Raw genomic sequence first — 21,566 nt, 5'->3', positions numbered from 1 at the left:
CTGGCATTAGTAAGAGACTGCAACAGTTTATAAATTACTTTCATTCCGCAGATGTTAAAACACTATCAATCCACAGTCTGAAAGGCAGTTTTCCTCCTAAAACTGAATCACCAAGTTAACACTGCAATAGAATAATTGTATCTCATCATAAAAGTTTTAAAAGAAGCAATCTCATTGTTCAACCTTCAGCAGTTAGCTTGGTCAGCGCTTGGTCATGGATATTACTACCATGTACTACAATCCAAAAACATGCAAGCATCCCCTATTTAAAACAGCATTTGCTCACATCACGTAATTTATCTGTGCTATGTTAATATAATTATGCTGGACAGGGACCATGACTTGGCATTCAGGATCTTAACCGGAAACCAACAAAGTCTCTTAACTTGAAAAAAACAAATTGAAAGACTGGACAAAACACAGGTTAGGTAACCTCCTGAGGCTGTCACCTATGGTGTCTAAACTACCAATATCACTTTAATATCCACACATGAAAATCTCTACCAGGTAAGAGAATCAAAATTAAGACAGTGCTTGTAGGATATGGCAACCTGGCTGAAATTGATATTCATTAGAGTACTCTTTGCATGAATAGGAGCATTTGGACTCTGTGGTCTTTATCAGAGCCCCAGCTGGTAATGGTTGAAGGTTAATGCCTTACCCCATTCTGTTCAATTTTCTGTCCTAATTAGTCCTCCAAATCTATAGCTGTGAGCACCAAGTGTCTGTGCTCAAAAGAAACTAATTAATGCTAGCAAATTAGATCAAGACCAAAGATCCAACAGCCAAACTCTTAAATGCTCCTTGTTAATAGGAAGTGTAGCTGTCAATAACTGCTGTTGGTGGCTATAATGAGGCCTCTTTCTTTCATTGAAAGTGATTTCATTTCTCTTTGTCCCTCTAAAAGCTGTTCCAGTCCCTAATAAAAAAACATAAAACCCCCACACAACTAAGTTACAGTGGTAAAGCTAGCAGTCTGACCCATTTCTTGTCATCAGCTGGGTTGAAATGACATTGAGGGCGGAAGAAAAAACAATAATCAAATAGGCTGAGTTCCCTCCCTGAACATTTTCTTCAGAGTCCTAACACCAGATAGAATACTTAAATTGCCATTACCAAGACACACAATACGTTATATTTCTCCCTTATAAAACCTCCTAAACTAGCAATTAATGTTGTATCGCCAAAAAAATAAAGACCATGAGATCTAAGATCTCATTTCTTCAAACTGTAATTTACATATAGCTGTTCTCTCTGCCCAGTTTGTTGGAGCAAAGCTCAATATACCACAATCCCTCTAGAGATTGTATTAATTCACATAGTTAAATGTGTTGAGAGTACATGTTCACTGAAAATGTATAATAAAAGCTGCTGTGCACAAACAAGAACATCATATATAAAATCAGCACCTTATTCTTGAGAAATGCTAGACAGGGAAAAACACATAGTACCTTACTGCTAGTAATAAATACAGCTGTACACTATCAAAACATCTAAAATAACTTAAACAAATGACAACTGCCCAACATGTACAACAGTAATCCCATTAGCTTCATAAAGGGTCATATAGGGTCACACACAACATGACTATAATGTACTGTAATATTCAGATAATAAGCACAGCAACAGAGGGTAATTTTTTCTCGCCTTGTCCTCCTGAAGTTTTGTTGCTGGATTGAAACTCTGTTCTCAAATTATCATAGAATGGTTTTGGTTGGAAGGGACCTTAAAGATCATCTAGTTCCAACCCATGATGCAGCCTAGAATACAGGTGACTTCGTTGCAAGCACACTGCTGGCTCATGTTGAGTTCCTCATCAACCAACAGCCCCAAGTCCTTCTCCTCAGGGCTGCTATCACCCAAAGCAGTCTCCCTCAGCCTGTAGTCGTGCTTGGGATTGCCCCGACCCAGGGGTAGGACCTTGCATTTGGCCTTTTTGTATTTCATGAAGTTGGCACTGGCCACCTCTCCAGCATGTCAAGGTCCCACTGGACGGCATCGCTTCCCTCCAGCGTACCAACTGAACCACACAGCTTGGTGTCATTGGCAAACTTGCTGAGGGTACATTAATCCCACTGTCCATGTCGCCAGCAAAGATGTTGAATAGGATCAGTCCCAACACTGACCCCTGAGGAATGCCACTCATCAGTGGTCTCCACTTGGACATCGAGCCGTTGACCACAACTCTGAGTGAGACCATCCAGCCAACTCCTTATCCACCAAGTGGTCCATCTGTCTGATTACAGACATCTTCCTCTCATGAAGATGAAGGTAATAAGGCAGCTTTTTTTTTCCATCCTCATAAGAGAAGGCTATTCCAGTCATAAAATCAATGATTCCTCCCATGTAACCTCTCAGGCTTTCCATCAAACTCTGAACAATATGTACACAAGCACATGTAATCAATATCTGGTCACAGCAGCTCAGTTAAAAACATTACCAGGAGCTGTCATGTTAACTCATTGATTCTATGATTTTTATCAGTTCCTTGATCTTTTTGCTCTGGTGAATTAGAAGATCACTGCATTCCCAGATAACTCCGAAAATACACGTATTTAAAAAAATAATAATTTAAGGACTATATTTTCACACTGAGGCAAAGCAGACAAGCAAAGTTCAGCTATAAACAGTGATTTTCATTTGCTTCAAGAAAAAAAGACTCATAAAAATTTTTAAGTGTGAGCTGTCATGTAATTTCCCACTACTATCAGTCTTAGCATCTTCCAGTGCCAGGTTTAGAGTCATGACTGTAGGTACCAACAGGTTAATCATCCCCCCACAGCATTCAGCAAGGGCTTGCACCAATTAACAGAACTTGGCCTACAATACAAAGGGAAGTGAGCAGCGCCACTGAGTAACATCAAGCTGGAATTTGCTAAGTGTTTCACACATTTCATTATCTGCATTTCTGATGCGAAAGCATACATATTGACTTTCTTTCTTAAGAAGAAGGAATATCTAAAGGTGTGCCTGAGCATTTAAATGTGCAGCATCACATGCAGTTCAATCAGATATTTCTTTGGTTTTATGGGCCTTGATATGTCAGGTGTAAGGGTCATGGTCTAGAGCAGGTGGCCCTTACGGGGACAGATATAATGTCAGTGACAGGACTGTGGAATAACTGCACATTATCAAAACTCTTGGTGACACTGGTCATGCTCAAGTGTACAGAAGCCTGCAGTAGTGTTGCATTCCATCATTTTCACTAAGTATCAACATGAGCCCTAAGGAGGAGAGGGCTAATGGGGAAACTGGAGAATGGGAGGAGGGTGACTGCTTGGAAATGTCCTTTTCCAGCCACACTTTCCAAACCATTTTTTAAAGCCTTGCCAAGTATCAAGAGTTTTTTCAGCAATGTTAATGCAGCTGCCTTAATTACACAGTTCCTATGGACAACAGAACCAACATAACTTTTTTTTCCCAGATAAGGTCCTCACCTCAGCACAGGTGGAAACAACCCCCATTTGCCTACCTCTCATAGGAAAACAAAAATAAAAAGGATGGAACAACTTGTCATCTTGGCCAAATGGGTGTCTCCTGCAACAAGCTTCAAATAAGAAATGGACACATTCTTATTTGCAAAGCCACAAACAGGATCAGGTCTTCAATCATCCAAATTCATTCCCTTAGTTCACAGCCTTCCTAATGGCACAACCAGGCTTATGTGACTTAAGATGTGACTTATCCCTCTATTAACCTGAAAAGTGTGTGAAAAGATCAGTTTCCTACTTGAGTCCCTGAGCCTTACAAATACAACAAATACACAAACCAGATGCAACAAATATAACACAAACCTATGATCTCATGACTGACCCACAACCTCTCAGATACCTGTTTCTGTTTTTTTTTATTTTCCAAGCCAAGTAACACAAAATCAAACCAAACTGAGTATACAAAACTTAAAGCTTGGTATTTCTGTCCTCAGTAGTTCTTCTCTACCTGAACCCATCAAATTAAGTTTCAGATTCAGTAACTCTGAACAGCAGAGCATGTGCTCTTAAGAAATTAAATAAACTGCTCTGTAGATATGATCAAGATCAACCAAGCTCTGCCAGGGTTTCTTTTTAGTGAGTATGCATAGTTTCAGAAGAGAGAGGACTCATGAATAGCACAGTGCAGCTAGATGAAATCACAGTTCTGATAAACTAAGAAAAAAACCTTTCTGATGAAAAATGCTAACTTCAGGTTCCTGAAATTTGCTATGATTTCGCCTTAAAGAACTTTAGTCAAATTTAAATTTTGCAACTGTAAATTACAGCCAAAACCTTAACAATTTTAAAGGAAAAACAGCTCCCTGAAGAAATTATTTCATAAAAGCAATGGATCAGGCAATGGTAAAAAAATGATTCTTTTAGCTGCTTCAGTTTGAAGGCAAGTATTTCTATACGCCAAGGACACACCAATAAAGAAATACATGGATTTAGTATTATTTCACACAAACTCATGCTACAGCCTATAAAATACAGTGAAAAGCCCTTGCATGACAATGTTGTTGGCCATTTTTTGTTTGTTTGGCTTTTATGACACTCCTGTAGTAGCTCCTTGTAATAACTCGTTTTTTTGATACTCCTGTAACAGCCCACAATTTCACATACATAATGTGCATGGATATTAACACAATAAAGCATATTTACACAACAGTCATGGAAAATTGACTAGTGTTTCACAGAAAGCATGTTTCCCATCTTAAAATTACTAATATACCCATTTTCACTGAAAAAGTGCTTGTAAATGCTTAGAAAGAAATCATTCTTTGACTGAGATGCACTTGTCTTGAGAAACATGCAGCACACACAAGAACTATAATGAAACAGCCTGAAAACAGTTCAAAGTAAAATCAAATAATCTAAATAAAATACTTAGTTGATCTTAAAAATGACCAGATGAACACATTTTCACGGTTATTTCATCCCTAAGCTACTCTGATATGCTAACAACCAAGCACAGCAATGGGTCACCCATTTAACTGCTCTAGGGTAGCAGGATCACCTCTTGAGTTAACAAAACCTTTATTTCTTATTTATTTTTTAACCCTTGGGGTTTCTTTTCCCCGGATGGCTCCTGAACACGTGCTGGACAGGCTGTCACTACTTGCATTATTAGCTCTGATAAGCACACAGCTCTAGGTAGTATAGCTGCAGGCTAAGGTAACCGACTGCATACAGATGGACCTCTGTGCTCACGCAGAGCACTACTGAAAGTATAGGGGCTCCCCATAGGGACACATATGAACATAGTGCGATCAAGTAAATAGTAAAGCTTCATTTCCTATATTACCAATGCATTTACCACAACTTCCTAAAGACAAAATGACACAGAAGTGTATTAACAAAGAGCTGTTCAACCAAAATTAAAGCACTGAGAGCAAGTTAAATGAGTAGCTCTGCCACTCAATGTAAACAGCACAATTCCATGCACATGTGTACACTTCGTAGCACACCAACCGGATTGCAAGAGTTTTGATTACTTAATTTCACAGTTTACGTTCATAGCTTAGAATTGTTTACAGCACAAACCCCACAGCCCATTTACTATGATTAATACCTATCTGTGTGTACTAACAAGACAGTTTTGACAATGGATTTAAGAGATTATAAACGCTCCTGTTCACAAAACTGCTCAAGCTTATTTTCCTGTGTTTTGGTCTCTCCCCTGTATTCAGATTTAAAAGCTGTACAAAAGTGCTCACTTATACTACCACCTTCTTTTTTTATTAGGGATATAAATGTGGATTTTGCTTGTCTATTTGATCATAAAAATTGCATCAGAAATATTCAGTTTCCATCTCTAACTTCCACACAATTTGATCAAGGCTGGTTTACAGGTAGGTGACAGAGGGATAAGGGGGAGGTGGATGCATCTACAAGCCTCATTCTCCTAAAGATACACAAGTAAACTCTATTCAGGAGAAGGAATACAACAAAAGATAGCATTTTGCTTTAAGATTTATGGAGGCAAAACTATGGAAAAGCTGTCAGGTAATATTTCATAACTCATAGCTCAAGAATCTCCAATATTGGCTGCTGCCACTGAAAATTAAGATGCTGAAAATAAAGTCCTCATCTTACACAGAGAAAGTTCAGAGGAAAAACACACACACACAAACCCCTTAGTCTATCCCCAAATGAAATTATACAACTAGCATGCTCTCAAAATATCTTTAACTACATCCTCTTTCAATGACTCACATTAATTGCTTTTCTTCTTCATTTCCTACTCCCCAGCATATACAGAGTTCAAAGTAAAAATTACTCAACTATCGTTCAAATGAAAGAAAAAAAAAAGTATTTTAAATCCTTTTGGCAGCACTGGAAGTTACCTGTCATGTGATGCCACTTCCCTTTAGCAGATATTCCCAACTCTTTTCCCACTTACTCAATCTCAGGATTATTATAACACCACTCGTTTATGTCCTTTGGAGAACCCCTAAAGGCACCTGCTTGAAAATACACTGGTCCTCTTTAACTAGACTTGACTCTAAACCTAGTGACAAATCTCTAGAGGCCCCCTTTGAAGTTTCTTAGGTAATAGCGAAAGACAAAAAGCCACATACCATTAGGGAAACAATTATTCTTTCTCCATGGTAAAAACTGCTGAAATAGTGCCGGCAAAACAGTATGTAAACAAACTAAAATGCACACCTTTGTCAGTAAATACTGTTGGAAGATGCATAGAAGACACTGATGAAGATTTGAAGATACAAATATTAGAACAAGTTACACAATTTGGGAGGTTTGCTACACAGCTGCATGAAAGTAAAGAAGTTTCTAACTTCTCTCTGCTTACGGTATTTGCATTTCAGTAATGAAACGCATGATGAACTTATCTTTTTGTGAGCCACCAACAGAGAGCTGTACCAGAGAAGATTTATTTTTCACAGGAAACAGATTCTTTAATAAAAAACAATGTTTTATGGAAAAACTGTGCAAGTGTGGCCGTGAATGGAACAGCTCTTTGACTAGAATAAGAAAGGGAATCCAGGCTAAGGTTACAAACAGCCCTGCACATGAAATTCCTTCACTCTATCACTTGTAGGCTAGCTATAATAGCAGAGTAGTCAGAGGCAGGAGTGCACAAAATCCTACAGGATGACATCAATGCAGTTAACTTTATAAGAACAAATTCTTCAGTAGTAGTAGCTTTACCAGACTTTGAAATAGATGGGGAGAGAGCATGAAAATCTCTTGCCTCATACAGCACTTCCCAGGTTATCTTGTGGCAAAGTTGTCAAACTTTACACATTTCTCTTTTGCAAAGAGACAAGGGTTCCAAACTTGCTGACCTTCACATGACAGGAGGCTGGGAGCAGTTTGATACCTAGCAGGTATTTCCAAAAATTAAACACACTTAATGTGTCCCTTCAAGGTGAAGGTGACATTTTAACAATGAGTGAGAAAGTAAGTGCTTTGCAAAGAAATGCAGGTATGAGAGAGAGCACAATGGAAACAGATGTTTGGAATTGTTCCTCTGTTGATGTGGGTTTGTATTTGTTTTTTTGCTGCTGAGCACAATGTGAGTATGTCACCTACAAACACCTCTCATATCTATTCGTAAAAAACATACACATGCAACACCTCCCGATTAGTTTGGAAGAACAACTGACTGACACCAGGACACAGTTTCAAGCAAAAACTGCAGAATTTGTGGATGGGATTGAAAAATTAGCATCATCATTTAGTAAGTGCAGGGAATGATGCACTGCTTCCACTGGGATCCACACATCATTGTAAGGTATCTTTTTTAGGTTCTGACAGCCATTAAAACCAAGTACCGAAATAAACTGAACTTTGAACCATCCTTTGAATTGCTGTACCATTACGTGTTAAACAATGAAGTATGCTCAGTAATATGGCACTAAATAAAAAGAGTGTTACTAATACTTTCAGAGAAAAAAAGGTTGTTGTGCCATTGATGAACAAAAATTATTATAAGTACTCTTTATTTCATCTTTATCTCATCTGAATTTCTATTTTTGTCTTATAGGGTACATACCATAGCAGTATGTGCATATAATTTATAAATAAATATACATATATTAGAATTGCATGCTCAGATATTTTTTACTGATGAGGCATGCAATTAAAAAAGTTTAGAGAACACAGATCCAGATGACAAGAGGCAAGTGCCCTTGACTGAAAGCATGACACTTGTATAGAATAATTCTGTGGCCTGATTTCCCTCCTCCCTCCCCGTTCTTACATTCCTCTTATACCAGCATTCTCAGCTAACGTGTGTAAGTAGCTCTATCTTGATGGGACTTCAAAAAGTTTTCTTCCAGGTATATATGAACGTTTGGGTGTCAAAAGTGACGATACCCAACTTTAAAGAGTTATTGTCCAGTAGTCTTCAAAAGAAGATAACAACATAGAAAAGCAGACTGCATCATCCTATTTCAACATCTGTCTAATAAGTATGTTGTTTATGTGCATGTATAATTAAAATATTTGGGCAGGGAATGGATGCAGTTATTTGGGAATATCCCCTAGATGAAGGCTCACATGGCAATTCCATTTAAGTAAGTGTCAGGTATTATGCACAGAAATACAGTAGTTCTTCTATTGCTCTGTCATCACATAGTCTGGACCAAGATGTGGAAAGTTTTATATTAATCATACTAAATTCCACAGCTCTCATGAACAAGTCATTGTGGAAATACACAGCCAAAGCCAACATGACAGAACTGTATGTTTTACTACTGGTTTCACAGTGAACAGGTAAGATACAGATCATCCATATTAATTCTGTGACTACTTGACTTCAAAAGCAAGGATTATATTCAGGGTACAAAAGTGAATACATGTGATTTCCCAATGAATATTTGACTCTTACCTTGCACTTGATCTGAACACCGCTCCTTGGCTCGGTCCCTCATTATTTGTGGAATCAAAACATCTTTTTCTACATGTCTCAGCTTAGAATTTTCTGCAAGAGTGGGGAAAAAAAAAAAGGTTTTTTTTTCTTATCTACACATCAGAGAAAGTCAATCTACAGCAACAGCACAGCACTGTTTACATAACATACACTAGTATATTAAAACAGGCAACAAAAAATATCATGGAAAGATGACACAAATCAAAAGGCAGGACAGTCCAAGATTTAAAATTGCTCAGATAAAAATATGAGCATTATTCTGAATACTTCTGTTCTGCTTCATGTGCACAATGAGCCAAAAATAAAGGAGAACATTCTGGCAACACATTCTAATTTCTGCCTTACTAAACACAGGGTCTGCTTACAGACTGCACAAATATTGAGAATTACTTTTATTTCCTGTTACTAGTATTTTTCTATGTATGTTATCTGTACAGACTGGTTTTTTACTCAGTCACAAAGCTGAGAATACTAGAGCACAGCCTGAAATTTGTATTGCTATATGGAAGACTTCAGCTCTTAAAAAAAACCCTAAGAAGCCCCTTCAATGAAGGATCTAGGAGTTTTTTCATTAAGAAATTCAACTTTAAAAAGAATATATGCTGCTGCCTGTATTCTGCTCTTAAAAACACAGATGCAGTTTACTTTCAGTTGTCTCAAAACCGAATTCAGTACGCTGGGTACAACTGGTGATTTTGAATAGCTAAATAATGCACACAAAAAAATACTGCATTTCCAAATCCACTTTTTTCAAAACAAAGGAATGAGAATTTATCAAGCAAGGCTTTTTACTTCCTAGCTTCTGAGTTAAAAACCATTTGAAGGATATTTGTTCAGAAGTTTGCATAGTCCAACACAGTTATAACCAAATATGTGGTTTTCCTCCTTAAACACGATTTATTCATCCTTTGATGTTGATACTATGCTTCAGAATAGCATCAACTGTGATGCTAACATTATGAGAACTTTAGTGTCAGATACACTATTATTTCGAGTGACAATCATTTAATTTAAAAATTGCTTATTTAAGAAATTAGAAGTGCAATGTACTGAAATTTAGGAAATAAGTAAAATTTAAGTTACCTACAGATTTCAAATACTATCTTTCAGAGCATCTTCAGTTACTTCTAGATCAAAAAGCAGAGACCAACATTTCTCTAGTCTTAAGTCATCATCATTTAAAGTTTACTAATGCTATGATATTATGTTATGAGGTTACACAGTATTGAGTATGTGCTGTTATTAGGGGTATCTGGCAATAAAACAGAGGATTACAATGAGCAATATACACAATCTGAACTAAAAGCATTTCTCCTCAAAAATTTCTTCCTTGGAATTTCTACAGCAAAAGAAAGAAAAAAAAGTGTCTTCTGTAAATACACCAAAATACCAAACGCAAATACTTTATGACTTAGATTTGGTTTCATGCTCAGATTTTCATGACTGAGATAATTACAGTTAAATATCCTTCATTTTAACTTTCTGCAGAGTATCAGTGCGATTACTGTGCTGAATGTTTATGAAACTTTTAACCATGTTTTTAAAAAAAAAACAAACCAGTTCAGCTGAATGGCATGGCAGGGAACAGCACCACCAAGCTAGTACATGCCTCAGCTCTACTAACTCCAGTCACAGCAAGCTGGTACTGCGACAATCTTGCCCTCTCCCAATCCCTATGAGGCTCTTTCCCCTCTTCCCACTCAGGTGTGCTCTGCAGCCCTGTGGTAAACTGAAAAGGGAAGTTAATTTGGATTAGAGGGAAATACAGTTATTGTCAGGCAATTTTTCAGGTAGATAAATGATCCATTTCACTATACAGCTGCGTAAATTGCCCATGAGAAGGAACTGCATGAGGCTAGGACAAGAAAGAAGGCTGAACTGCCATGAGTACAAATGGATAAATTACAGGCTGTGTCCCCCTCCCTTTTATTTTTGCTTTTAATTTAAATTGGTTATACTGGTGCTCAGAGTAGGCAGAAATTAAGCTGATCAATGAAAGTGGATACAGATAAGCAAGTGGCTTGCTAGCTGTCACCAAAAGGGAAGTTTTAACAATCCCCCATTCATCATCATATCATCACTATTACACACTTAACCACAGTGAGTGACCAGCTCAAGACAGAAAACTAACTCAAACATATGCAAAAAAAGTACTTCTCAGCTAGCTTACACTTTGGAGTAACTAGATCTACTTATCAGAGTTCTAACCTTATCAGGTTACTTCATTTAACTTTTATACCCCAGCATACATGGAAGTGTAGCGGATAGCACAGAAGTCTCTAGGTCCTTGGAAGGGCAGGTGGGCTTCCCCCAGTGCAGAGGTGGTGAGAAGCATCCAAGGTTCCCACAACAAAGCACAGGGCTACAAGGTACAGATCAGCCAGCCACTACCGGCAAAGAGGAGAAGCAGACAGTAATGTAACTGAAGGCTAGCAAGGAAACAGGACAAGAGCATTCTCAGAAATTAAAAAAAAAAAAAAAAAAAAAAAGAAAGAGAGAAGGCTTCACTCTGTTAGCTCAGAATAGTCAAAAAGGATTTTCATGTTTTATCTTAGCTTAAGTACCCAATTTTCTGTTTGATTATTCAAAAGGAAAGGGGCATTAGACTGATAGCAAGTAGCTGCACTGGTGTTAACACCAGCTCAACCAGAACCAGAGGGGTGCTCCAGGCAAGCTCCCTCTTTTTAGTCCCAAGTTGTCAAACCTGCACAGGCTGAGAATGCAGGAAGGAGAGGGCACACCCAGACACAGGCAGTGTCCAGTATGAAGAATCAGAAGAGAGCTACAACAGTAGTCCAAAGGTCATTATTCAATGATATAAAGGAAACAGGAATAAAGACCACTACAGTTTTTAAAAGAAAGTTTGTTAGTATCAGTTTTTAAGCCATAAAAAGCACTCGCAATTCAAATCTTTTAGTGTCTAGGACATAGTTTTAGGTGTCTGGGTGGAACAGTCTCTCCAAATAGCTCAAATACAGATGTTCAGCTTGGGCAGCACTGTATTTACTCATGAGTTTCAATTCTAACATCTTGAGTATTTTAATATTCTTCCTTTATTCCAAACTATATATTACACTACACTTACAGTGATTTTCCTTCAAGGATAGTAAAACACTTGACTGAAGTTGGTATCCCTAGCATTTATACAAAATATTAAAGAAAAATAAGGTGCAAATATAAACAGTACCAGATGCCACTTAGTTTATGTGCAGACTAGCTGCATTTTTTTATATCCATGTATAAGCACTTGCAACATCATCGTCAGTCCAACCTAATCAGTTATAGATTAACATATATGGTAAGAACTTTCAAAGAAACAACACCTCAGAAGCAAGACCTCATCAAAAAACATGAGACAGCCATGATGTGAAACCAATTCTTTTTGCCTTTTTTCAACTATATTACAGTTTCCAGAATAAATACTTCTTTTCTTCCTTTGAAAGTTCACTATTCTGCACTAATTCTTATTCGAGTACCAGATTTGCTGCAGACTAGTCCCTACAGAAGAATCTGCATTACAATAGACCTACTACTACTGTATCTTCAAATCATCAATAAAATTATCCCGCAACATGCAAGAAACAATGTTTTCCAACAGTTCGCCTTGCTGCTGACATCCTCCATGCACTCTGCCTGGTCTTCTGCGTAGGCTGTTTTAGATGATCACAGCCTCTGACCGCAAAGTGAACCAACAAGAACATGTTACCTCTCAGCTTCCAGAGAGCCAGACAAATGTCAACAGCAGCTTTTCCTTCTCACCCTGCCAGCCAAAACTCTGGCATGTTTGTTAGACTAACTTAATACTCCGAGATACTACCTTTACCTTACGTTCTATTGAAATTTCCTAATACCACCAACATTACTAGGGACAGATGGATGAACACAAGCTAATTGAGTAAAGGTTACAAAAAGCAGACTAAATACAATTAACAGTAAAAACGAAGTATTTTGTAAAAATACATTCAGAAGTTAAGCCAGAATTAAAACCAAATGCAAGCTTGCAGGTGTTACAGCATCTAAGTCAGCAGCTCCTTGAAAACGTAAATGAGGCCACAGCCAAGGAATATGTATGGTGAAACTACTATTTCCTTAGAGATCAGCACATTACAGAATGCTGCTGGTCCCTGTGGGGACAAGGAACAGAGGACAGGATAAAGGATGGGTATCCAGCTTATAAGCTTGCAGTTGCTAGAAAAAAAAAGACAGAAGGGGAGAAGACTACAGAAAAGGGAACACCTCTGTGAAAGAGAAATTGTTTCCCATTCATCTTCAGCCCAGTGTAAAGAATTCAAGGAAGGAGAGAGAGATTACAAAACTGGGAGATATCCCTACTCAGCAAAACACTAAGAATGCATTTAAGACCCCCTCCTTTTTTTTTTCCCCTACAAATAAAACCTGTGGGGTTTGGCAAATCTCAATGCTTGTAGCAGTTCTTTGGTTGTATACAATATGTAGGGCACAAGACTACAATAGTAATAGTTTTTTGTGACTGATCAAAACCCTGAACTGCAAAAGCTGTTTATTGCCATGGAAATCCAAGGACCAGAGCAATCTAGTTTAATGGTTTTCATGATTTCTGTAAAAATTACAAAAAAAAAAAAAATCAGGAAATAAATATACCAATAGGAACGCGAGTGTCACAGCAACTACAGCAGAACACAGCCAGAACAGCCCACAATATACATCAATTTCACTCCATATAGAAGCTGGGAAAGCTGATGATGAATATGCTCCTGGCTTCCTAGACTCTGACTGCAGGATTGAGGAAGGCCTTGAGACCAGGGTGCTACCTGTGCTGTAGGCAGCAGACCTTTTAAGAAGACAAGAGGAGAATGCAACACAAAGCTCCTTTACAGTTCTAATAATGAAAGGGACTGTAGTGGCCTGTCATATTAATTAGAAGACTACTACAAAAGGGGGTTACTAAAACAAAAGCTTTCCTAGAAGAGTGTCCTAGAGGTCTTACCACCTCTCCTCTTCATTCAACACAGTTGGTAACTGACTTACTCTTTTGTCACTTCTGCTGGTAGTTTACAGCAGGACGTAAGCAATTTATCACTTCCATCTCTCTAATGACTTCAGGTAGCAGGACACAGATTACGCAGAAAAGTTGGGAAAAAGTTGAAAAATTGTCCACCCAGAAATTTACAGAAGCCTCAAACCTTCTGCAACAAAGAAGCAAGTCGAGTCCAGCAACAGTTTTTGAAACATGCATTTCTTGTTATCCAACCTGGATTTTCTTGGTTCAGTTTATTATGCACATTTAAAACTCTAATGTGTACTTTAAATACTATAGCTATTTCAGTAAGAATCATAGCACAGATGAAAAACAGAGTGAAAAACAGAGAAAGTTTTAGCAAGTTTTAACATTTTCACTAGCAACTATGTTTCTCTTGAAGTCCCAGTCACCTAAACTTCTAGATATCTAGCAAAAGTGCTGCAGAAAGTTCATTCATTTGAAGAATACAAATTTAAAAATTAATACTCTTCAAAATGTAAACTTTTTTTTAATAACTTTCATTATTTTGGAACTTTTTTTTTTTTTTAGTGCACTGTCCTGGGTTCAGCAGTAGCAGTCATGTTTTTTCCTTTGTGTTAACTGGTGCAGTGCTGTGTTTTGACTTCTAGTTTGAGAACAGTGTTGGTGAAGCCGATGTTGTCGGTTGTTGCTAAGTGATGTTTACCCTGACCAAGGACTCTGTGAGGCTCATGCTCTGCCAGGGAGGAGGGGAAGCTGTGAGGAAGCAGAGACGGGGCGCCTGACCCGGGCTAGCCGGGGAGGTATTCCATACCACAGCACGTCATGCCCGGGGTGGGGGGTAACTGGGAGTTACCCGGAAGGACAGGAGCTTCCGGGTGGAACTCGTTTTCTTGGCCGGTGGTATCGTATTCTCTTCCCTTGTTATTTTCCCTTATCATTGTTTTAGCTGATAGTAGCGGTGGTGATTTGTTGCTGGACTGTTCTTGTCTCAACCCGTAGGAGTTGCACTCTCTCGATCCTCCTCCCCGTTCCTCCGGGAGCGGGGAAGGGGAGAGCCCCGGTGCAGGGGGGGGGGGAGACGGACATGGACCTTGACTGTTGTCAGCTCGGCACCACTCACTGGGAGTGAGTGAACAAGTTACCTGACTGGGTTTAAACCACGGCTATTTTTTTCCCTGCACATTTTCATCAGCTGCCATCATAGACTCAACTAGGTTGGAAAAGATCAGCAAGTCCAACCGTTACCCCAGGACAAACATAAACAACCATCAGTGGAGAGATGCCTAAGATGCTTTGGCTTTTTAAGCTAAAAAATAGAACTTGAGAAAATATTAATGAAAACTTCAGCAGCAGAAATAGTAAGAGTTATTACAGTGAAAGGGAAGAGAAACAAGACAATACATCCAGAATTCCCATTCTTTAACTCATACCACATTTAAATTAAATCCCCACCCTAAAGAAGTGTAAGACAGCTGTTTCCCTGGAAGGGAAGGAAGGTCTTGCCTTCATCTGTGATGAGTCCACTAAACTTGAGTTCACCAGCCATTGTCTCATGCTGACCTCTGATACAAACAACACTTGAAGTTAAGCTGGGCTGGAGAATGAATAACAAGTTCATAGGTAAGCTATGTAAGTACATTAATTTGAGGGATTCAGTTATTTCTGATATCACTTGATAAAAAAATGTTTCTATGCTGTAAATACTATTGTTTCATCCCAAAGTTTTTGTTTAAAACACTTGCCTGTGAGCCAACTGTAAAACTACACTGAAAAAGTACACTTTCATTAGCAACAGAAGCAGCAGCACAGTGTTAATTTCATGCTTATTGGCAAACATTTCTTTCATCAATCACACTATTGGCTCTAGAAGCTAAAGCTTTTCAAAACCCATTTCAGATTTATTTTAGTGTACCTGGAATAGTGTTTTGGATAGGCAAAGATAATTATAATTTACTATTCCTCCAGGAAGATAACGCATACAACTCAAAATTTTTATCTCCTTTATTCTGCCCAGTTTAGCCACTTTATATTAAATAAAAGTTACCAACCTTACGCTAAGTCATGTGAAATCATCTGCATATACGTGTAGTGTAAAAACAATTATCGAAAAAGTGTGTCACTGAATATACTGGCAATTACTTAAAACTTCTACTTGAGTACACTAAGTCACATACTGGAACAAAATAATTTAGACAGACCCATTAAAATCTTTGGAGGAAAAAAACCACTTGTTTCTAAAATCTGGGGGGCTTTCCTACAACATTAATTTTATGTATTGTAATAAATAATTTTAGTACCCAATCCTGTAGCCTGCAAGGGGGCTCTTGTGCCCTTGTTGCCAAGAGATTCATGGGGCCAAAGTAACAAATAGTTTCAGCATACTGCTTTGTAACCTCGGTCCTACAAAAAACATACAGGATCCTGCTAAAGGATTTCACCAGTCAGAAACATCCAGTGTGAACTGGCCTGGTGGACCAGGACCAAACACCTTTATGCGTATGTGAAATGCTAAGAAGTTCGTTAAATTCACTTGCACGCAAGTGTTTGCATATGTACTATAGTCTAAGGTTTTAAGGTACTGAAGGACACCATAAAGTGACAGAAGTGTTATAATTCAAGTGAAACAATATTCATGATATCCTGAACCCTGATTTAAAAGCAAAAGAGGCTGATCAGTGCAGCTTCTCTACAGAACAAACTTTTTTTTCTTCTTTAAATGTATATGAATAAATTTTGATTTAAAAAGTTACAGATTTTGAGATCTGTCTAATACTGACATCATTTTAAATTAAGATGGAGTACAGGGATGACAACACCAGAGAAAATTTCCAAAGCTTTAACTTCTCACCATTCTATCGTCACCTCAAAGTCAATTTTCACCTTTTTCACTGACTGAATTTGTTATCTTACATTTTGCTTTAGGGCTCATGTTCTTGCAGTACGGCAGTACTGGATTACAAGAATACTGACAAGCCTGTTTGCCCAAAATGAACAATGGCTATGCTACAGCCAGTCTGTAATATCTAGAAAGAAAAGGAAAAGCACACCAAAAGCAGCACACTTATTTGTAATTACATGAGGATTGCAATGCTCATAGAACTAGTGAGTAATAGGTAAAGCCAACCTGAAGTTGCTTGTGAAGATTTTTGACACAAGGAGACTTTTTTACACTCTTGATCACACAGCAAAGCCAGTTACAGGGCCTGAAAATTAATTACAGATTGTGGCTTGGTATTTACTATTGATAATAATGCATGTTCATTAACAACTAGCCTGAACTGTTCTTCAAGTATGACAAACCTGCAAGTTAGGAAAAGTTAGGGATGCGCACTACCTCTAACCCACCTTAAATCCCTTCTTACAGCTATAGATGAGGATTCCAGCAAAATTCACAGAACACAAAGTCAATAACAAATAGCACCGTGGATTGGCCAAGAACTAAAATAGCACAGACAGCCTTAATTTTGCCATTTTAAAGATTCTGAATGCTTGACTTGGTAACTGATATAAAACCCTCAACACAACTTTCTGTCACTTAAACAAAGACACCATGCAGCAATATTTCAGCAACCAAATAGACATTTGGGATTTTTTTCTGGGACAGCAAAAATACATTAACAGCTCAGATTCCTGTACATAGGGTTCCATACTTCTAAGCAAGGCCCTAACTTTTGAGCACTTCTTGTCTCAATTCAGTCCCAAATGTACAATCCCTATTCCTCCTGTGCCTTTCTAACTCACAATGGAAGTTGTCCAAGAATTCACTTCTTACTTCTATCTGGAGTAAAAAACAGAAAGGCCCTGCAAAAATCACAATCTACCTGGAGTATATAAATCAAAGAGACTGCATAAATAGAGTTCTACAGTGAACTCAAGAGCTGTGCAGTAACTTGCATCAGAAATAAGAGACGAGTAACAGGTAAAATCTGAATGGAAAGAGCAAAATACCAAAATTAAGAAGGGGTGCAGGAAAATCTAAGAACAAGTGAAACCCCCAAGCAATTAGGAGAGATGCTATCCACCTCTGATTTCCCACCACACCTAGTAACACTAATCCATGTCTCCAGCACTGCATCCTCCTCTTTACTGATTTTCAGACCTGTGTGATAAGGCATAAAAAACCACAATGTAAATCACAAATAAAATTTTAATTTAAAAAAGTCAAAAGTATTACCTAAAAGTTTAACTAAAAGCTGAAACTGTTCTTCCTTTTACTTATAGAATTTTGTCCCATAAATTCAAGATTGCTTTATCTCCCACTACTTCCTCCTATCTTTTGAAGCCTTATTTTCATTCCTTTTAGTATATTCTTCTACCTCTGTCCTACTGCCCTTGTCACTTTGCCACAAGTCACAACCATTCTGCAAGCCCAATTCTCTCCTTCCACTGATATCCTACTGCTGTATCTAAGAGCCCAGGTTTCAACATGACTTAAGAAACATACATGTTAAGTAGCTTAGGAAAATTATGAAATCGGTCTTCAACCCCTCTGTTTTTAAGACCCCCAAAAACACCCAGGATGTGTACAAAAGCCAGTACTGTGTATTCAAGCTACTGTCAATAACCCTACTTCTTTACACATTTGTGGATCTTTGATTAGGAATCCAAACATCACCATTTGAAAATGACAGCTATAATCAAGTGCACAATAAAAATAAAATGAGTTTTCTAGTAATCCGTAACTTTTACTACTGAAAACAGCATCCTACAAGAGTTTTGGAAGTGCTGCATACAAAAAACAAACTTCAGTGCTGAGCTGCAGCACATTCTTCTGAAGGATAACACATACCAGTATAATATAAAATTCTGTCAAGGGATTTATCTACCAATTTATTTTCTGGACACAGTCACCTACTGACACAGTCACAGTTCTCTTTCAAACTATGGCTGTCAAAAAAACTCCTCCCATAGAAATCATGACACATTTCACAGATCCTAAATTCTGAGCTTCAGAGGACTCCTTGATATTTGTACCCTACCCTCCGGCAAAGCCATGAGAATATTTGTGAACCAAGAAGCAGTTAACAATAATGATGTGACGAACTACCACACCCAGAGTATCCGAGTTAACACCTTGGTGATATGACCAGGGCAGCTCACACCTCTTGCAGATATTGTTACAATTTCTCTACAACCTCACTTAGACATTTCAGTTTTAGGTCACATTCTGAGGTTTTTAACAGAGCTGTAATGGCCAGCAACTGATGGAGGGGAAGGGGAGCAAAGGGGGTATAAACAAAAGATACTGGATAACAAGGTAGAGCCAGTAAGCAATACCACTGCTCAGCGGATAAACCTCACTATTGGTGTCACATATCATGTACCCAAACCATAGCTAACCTAAACCACAACACTACACAGGCAGTACTTCTATCACAGCTATCATACAACATGGATTAGGAGAGACATATAATGTAATTATAGACATAAATAGGCAACTCTGATGAACTTCAGTGTTTGGAGCCCTTCTTTGGGCTAAATAGTTTGAATAGTGTAATAATACACTATTCAAATACGCCTTTTTCCAAAAGACAACTGGGAAGCAAATTTACACCATAGATGAACAACCACCACTTGAAATGCAGTGGTCAGTTTTATGACATTTTTCTTAATTTAAACAAATCAACGCTCAGGTGATACAATCAACAAAACCAGAACCTGATTACTCGAGAAATGGTTTATTTGGAGGCCTGCAGAGCCAGACTCAGGACAGGTTACCATTACAAATTAAAAGCTCCGCCTTGGCCAGCATCCTTTGGCTTTTGAAAAAGCAGTCACAGTCCACACGTACCAAGATGCACAGTCAGGACCACGGCAGTTCATCCCTAGCTACAAGTGTCTTAACACCCTGTGTTAGCTGGAACACACCAGCACCTTGTTGGGTTCATTCTGCTAGGGGACTGGCCTTTTAACTATAATGTACCCAGCTGAATGCACCTGCCTCAGCAACAGGGCTCATGGGTATCACACGGGTGTAAGCGCACAGGCTTAAATTCACTATGGGGATACATGGCTGTAACTCTCTGGACAAGAGCTTGATAGCACAAACTTAGGAGGACCTCATAACCTATTAAGCTGCAACATATTAAACTAATGATACTGAACAGAGTGAGGAAATGGGCACTTCGGAAGGGAGAGCCACACTCTAAGAGTGGGCTAACAAGAACCTCATGAAGTTCAACAAAAACATGTGCAAGGTGTTGCGCCTGGGTAAACAGAACCTGAGAATACAGCATAAACTGGGGTCTACCCAGCTGGGGAGTAGCTCTGTGGAAAGGGACCTGGGAGTCCCGCTGAACAAGAAACTCAGTATGAGTGAAGTGTGCATCTGCTGCAACACAAGACAACAGGACGCTGGGCTACATGGACAAGAACATCACCAGCAGAGATAAACAAGTCATTATTCCGCTCTACTCTGTGCTTGTCAGGCTATACCTAGAAGACAGATTACGCCTGTGGAAGGTGGTGAGGCACTGGAATAGGTTGCCCAGGGAGGCTGTGAAAGCTCCATCCCTGGCAGTGTTCAAGACCAGGCTGGATGAGGCCTTGGGTGACATGGTTTAGCGTGAGGTGCCCCTGCCCATGGCAGGGCGGTTGGAACTTGATGATCTTAAAGTCTTTTCCAACCCTAACTATGATTCTATTCCAGTTGGACACATGAGGAAAATTGTTCACAACGACAACAATCAGCCATTGGAATAATCTCCCAAGGGAACTGGTGGACTCCCCAACTTTTAAGGCTCGGCTGGACAGAGTGCTGAGACACCTACTCTAGGTCATGCTTTGCCTAGATCCCTGAGGTCTCTTCCAATCCAGTATTCTCTGCTTCTACGATAACCTTGGTAATTTACCTCTCTACTTGTTACACAGCGCAGGAGGCCTCAGCAGGCCGGGTTCCGCAGGCCCCTCAACGCCCCGGTGCTCAGGCAAGGCCGGGCGCCGCGACCCGCGTCTTGCCACTGGAGCTCACGGCCGTGGCTGCGGGGAAAGTGGGAAGGAGGCCGCGGAGGCGAATGCGCTGCTCGGAGAGTGGGCCGAGCCCCTCGGAGTGGCCCTTTCCCGGCGCGGCAGCCCAGCCGGCGCTCCTCGCTGGTTAATGTGAAGGGGACAGCGGAAGGCGACGGGGATTACCCACACAGAGCCCTGGCAAGGCGGACTGCGGACAAAGGGGGAAAGGACGGAGGAAAAAAAGAGGGGGCGCGCCGTTGACTGCCGCCGCCGCTCTGCCCAGCTGCACGTGCGAACCGGCAGCGCGTGCGGCAGCCGCCCCTACCTGCAGCACCAGAGCTAGACTCCCTCCGCGCCTCCATGCCACGGCAACGGCTGCGCACGGCCCTATCGTCCCGGTCCCCACCGCGCAGGCGTGGCACAACCGAGCACCACCTCTTCTTCCCTTCTCTGGGCAGGCAGGGAGGAGGAAGGGCGTGTGTGCCAGTGGTACTGAGGGGGCGAAGGGGCGAAGCGTTCAACAGGGATGCAGGCAGGCGTGTTATAGGATGGTTTGTGTTTGAAGGAACCTTAAAGCTCATCCAGTTCTAACCCCCCGCCACGGCAGGTACACCTTCCACTAGAGCAGGTTGCTCTGAGCGCCGTCCAGCCTGACCTTGAATACTGCTAGGCATGGGGCAGCCACAGCTTCTCTGGGCAAAGTGTGCCAGCACCTCACCAGCCTCCCAGTCGCAAGGGAACTCCTTGGACAGGAAGGTGAGAGTGA

At 39.8% G+C, this 21,566-nt stretch overlaps 1 protein-coding gene across 1 annotated transcript in view; it reads right to left on the bottom strand.

Annotated features, from left to right (window-relative positions):
- Positions 1 to 21,219, bottom strand: part of CMC1 (C-X9-C motif containing 1) — a 41,756-nt gene extending 20,537 nt beyond the window's left edge. The window contains exons 1-2 of the mRNA XM_061465006.1: positions 21,126 to 21,219; positions 8,830 to 8,922 (exon numbers count right to left, since the gene is read on the bottom strand). Of these exons, the coding sequence (XP_061320990.1) occupies positions 8,830 to 8,922; positions 21,126 to 21,162 (130 nt within the window). The 5' untranslated portion in view covers positions 21,163 to 21,219. The remainder of the gene's footprint in view (positions 1 to 8,829; positions 8,923 to 21,125) is intronic.
- Positions 21,220 to 21,566: the final 347 nt, after the last annotated feature.

Source organism: Pezoporus flaviventris, unplaced genomic scaffold (assembly GCF_033815535.1).
Source record: "Pezoporus flaviventris isolate CSIRO_AGI_PZ_B2104156 unplaced genomic scaffold, CSIRO_AGI_Pfla_v1 ptg000037l, whole genome shotgun sequence".
In the NCBI taxonomy this organism is placed as follows: Eukaryota; Metazoa; Chordata; class Aves; order Psittaciformes; family Psittacidae; genus Pezoporus; species Pezoporus flaviventris.
The sequence above is the reverse complement of the archived record's forward strand: the minus strand, read 5'-3'. Positions and strand labels throughout refer to the sequence as shown.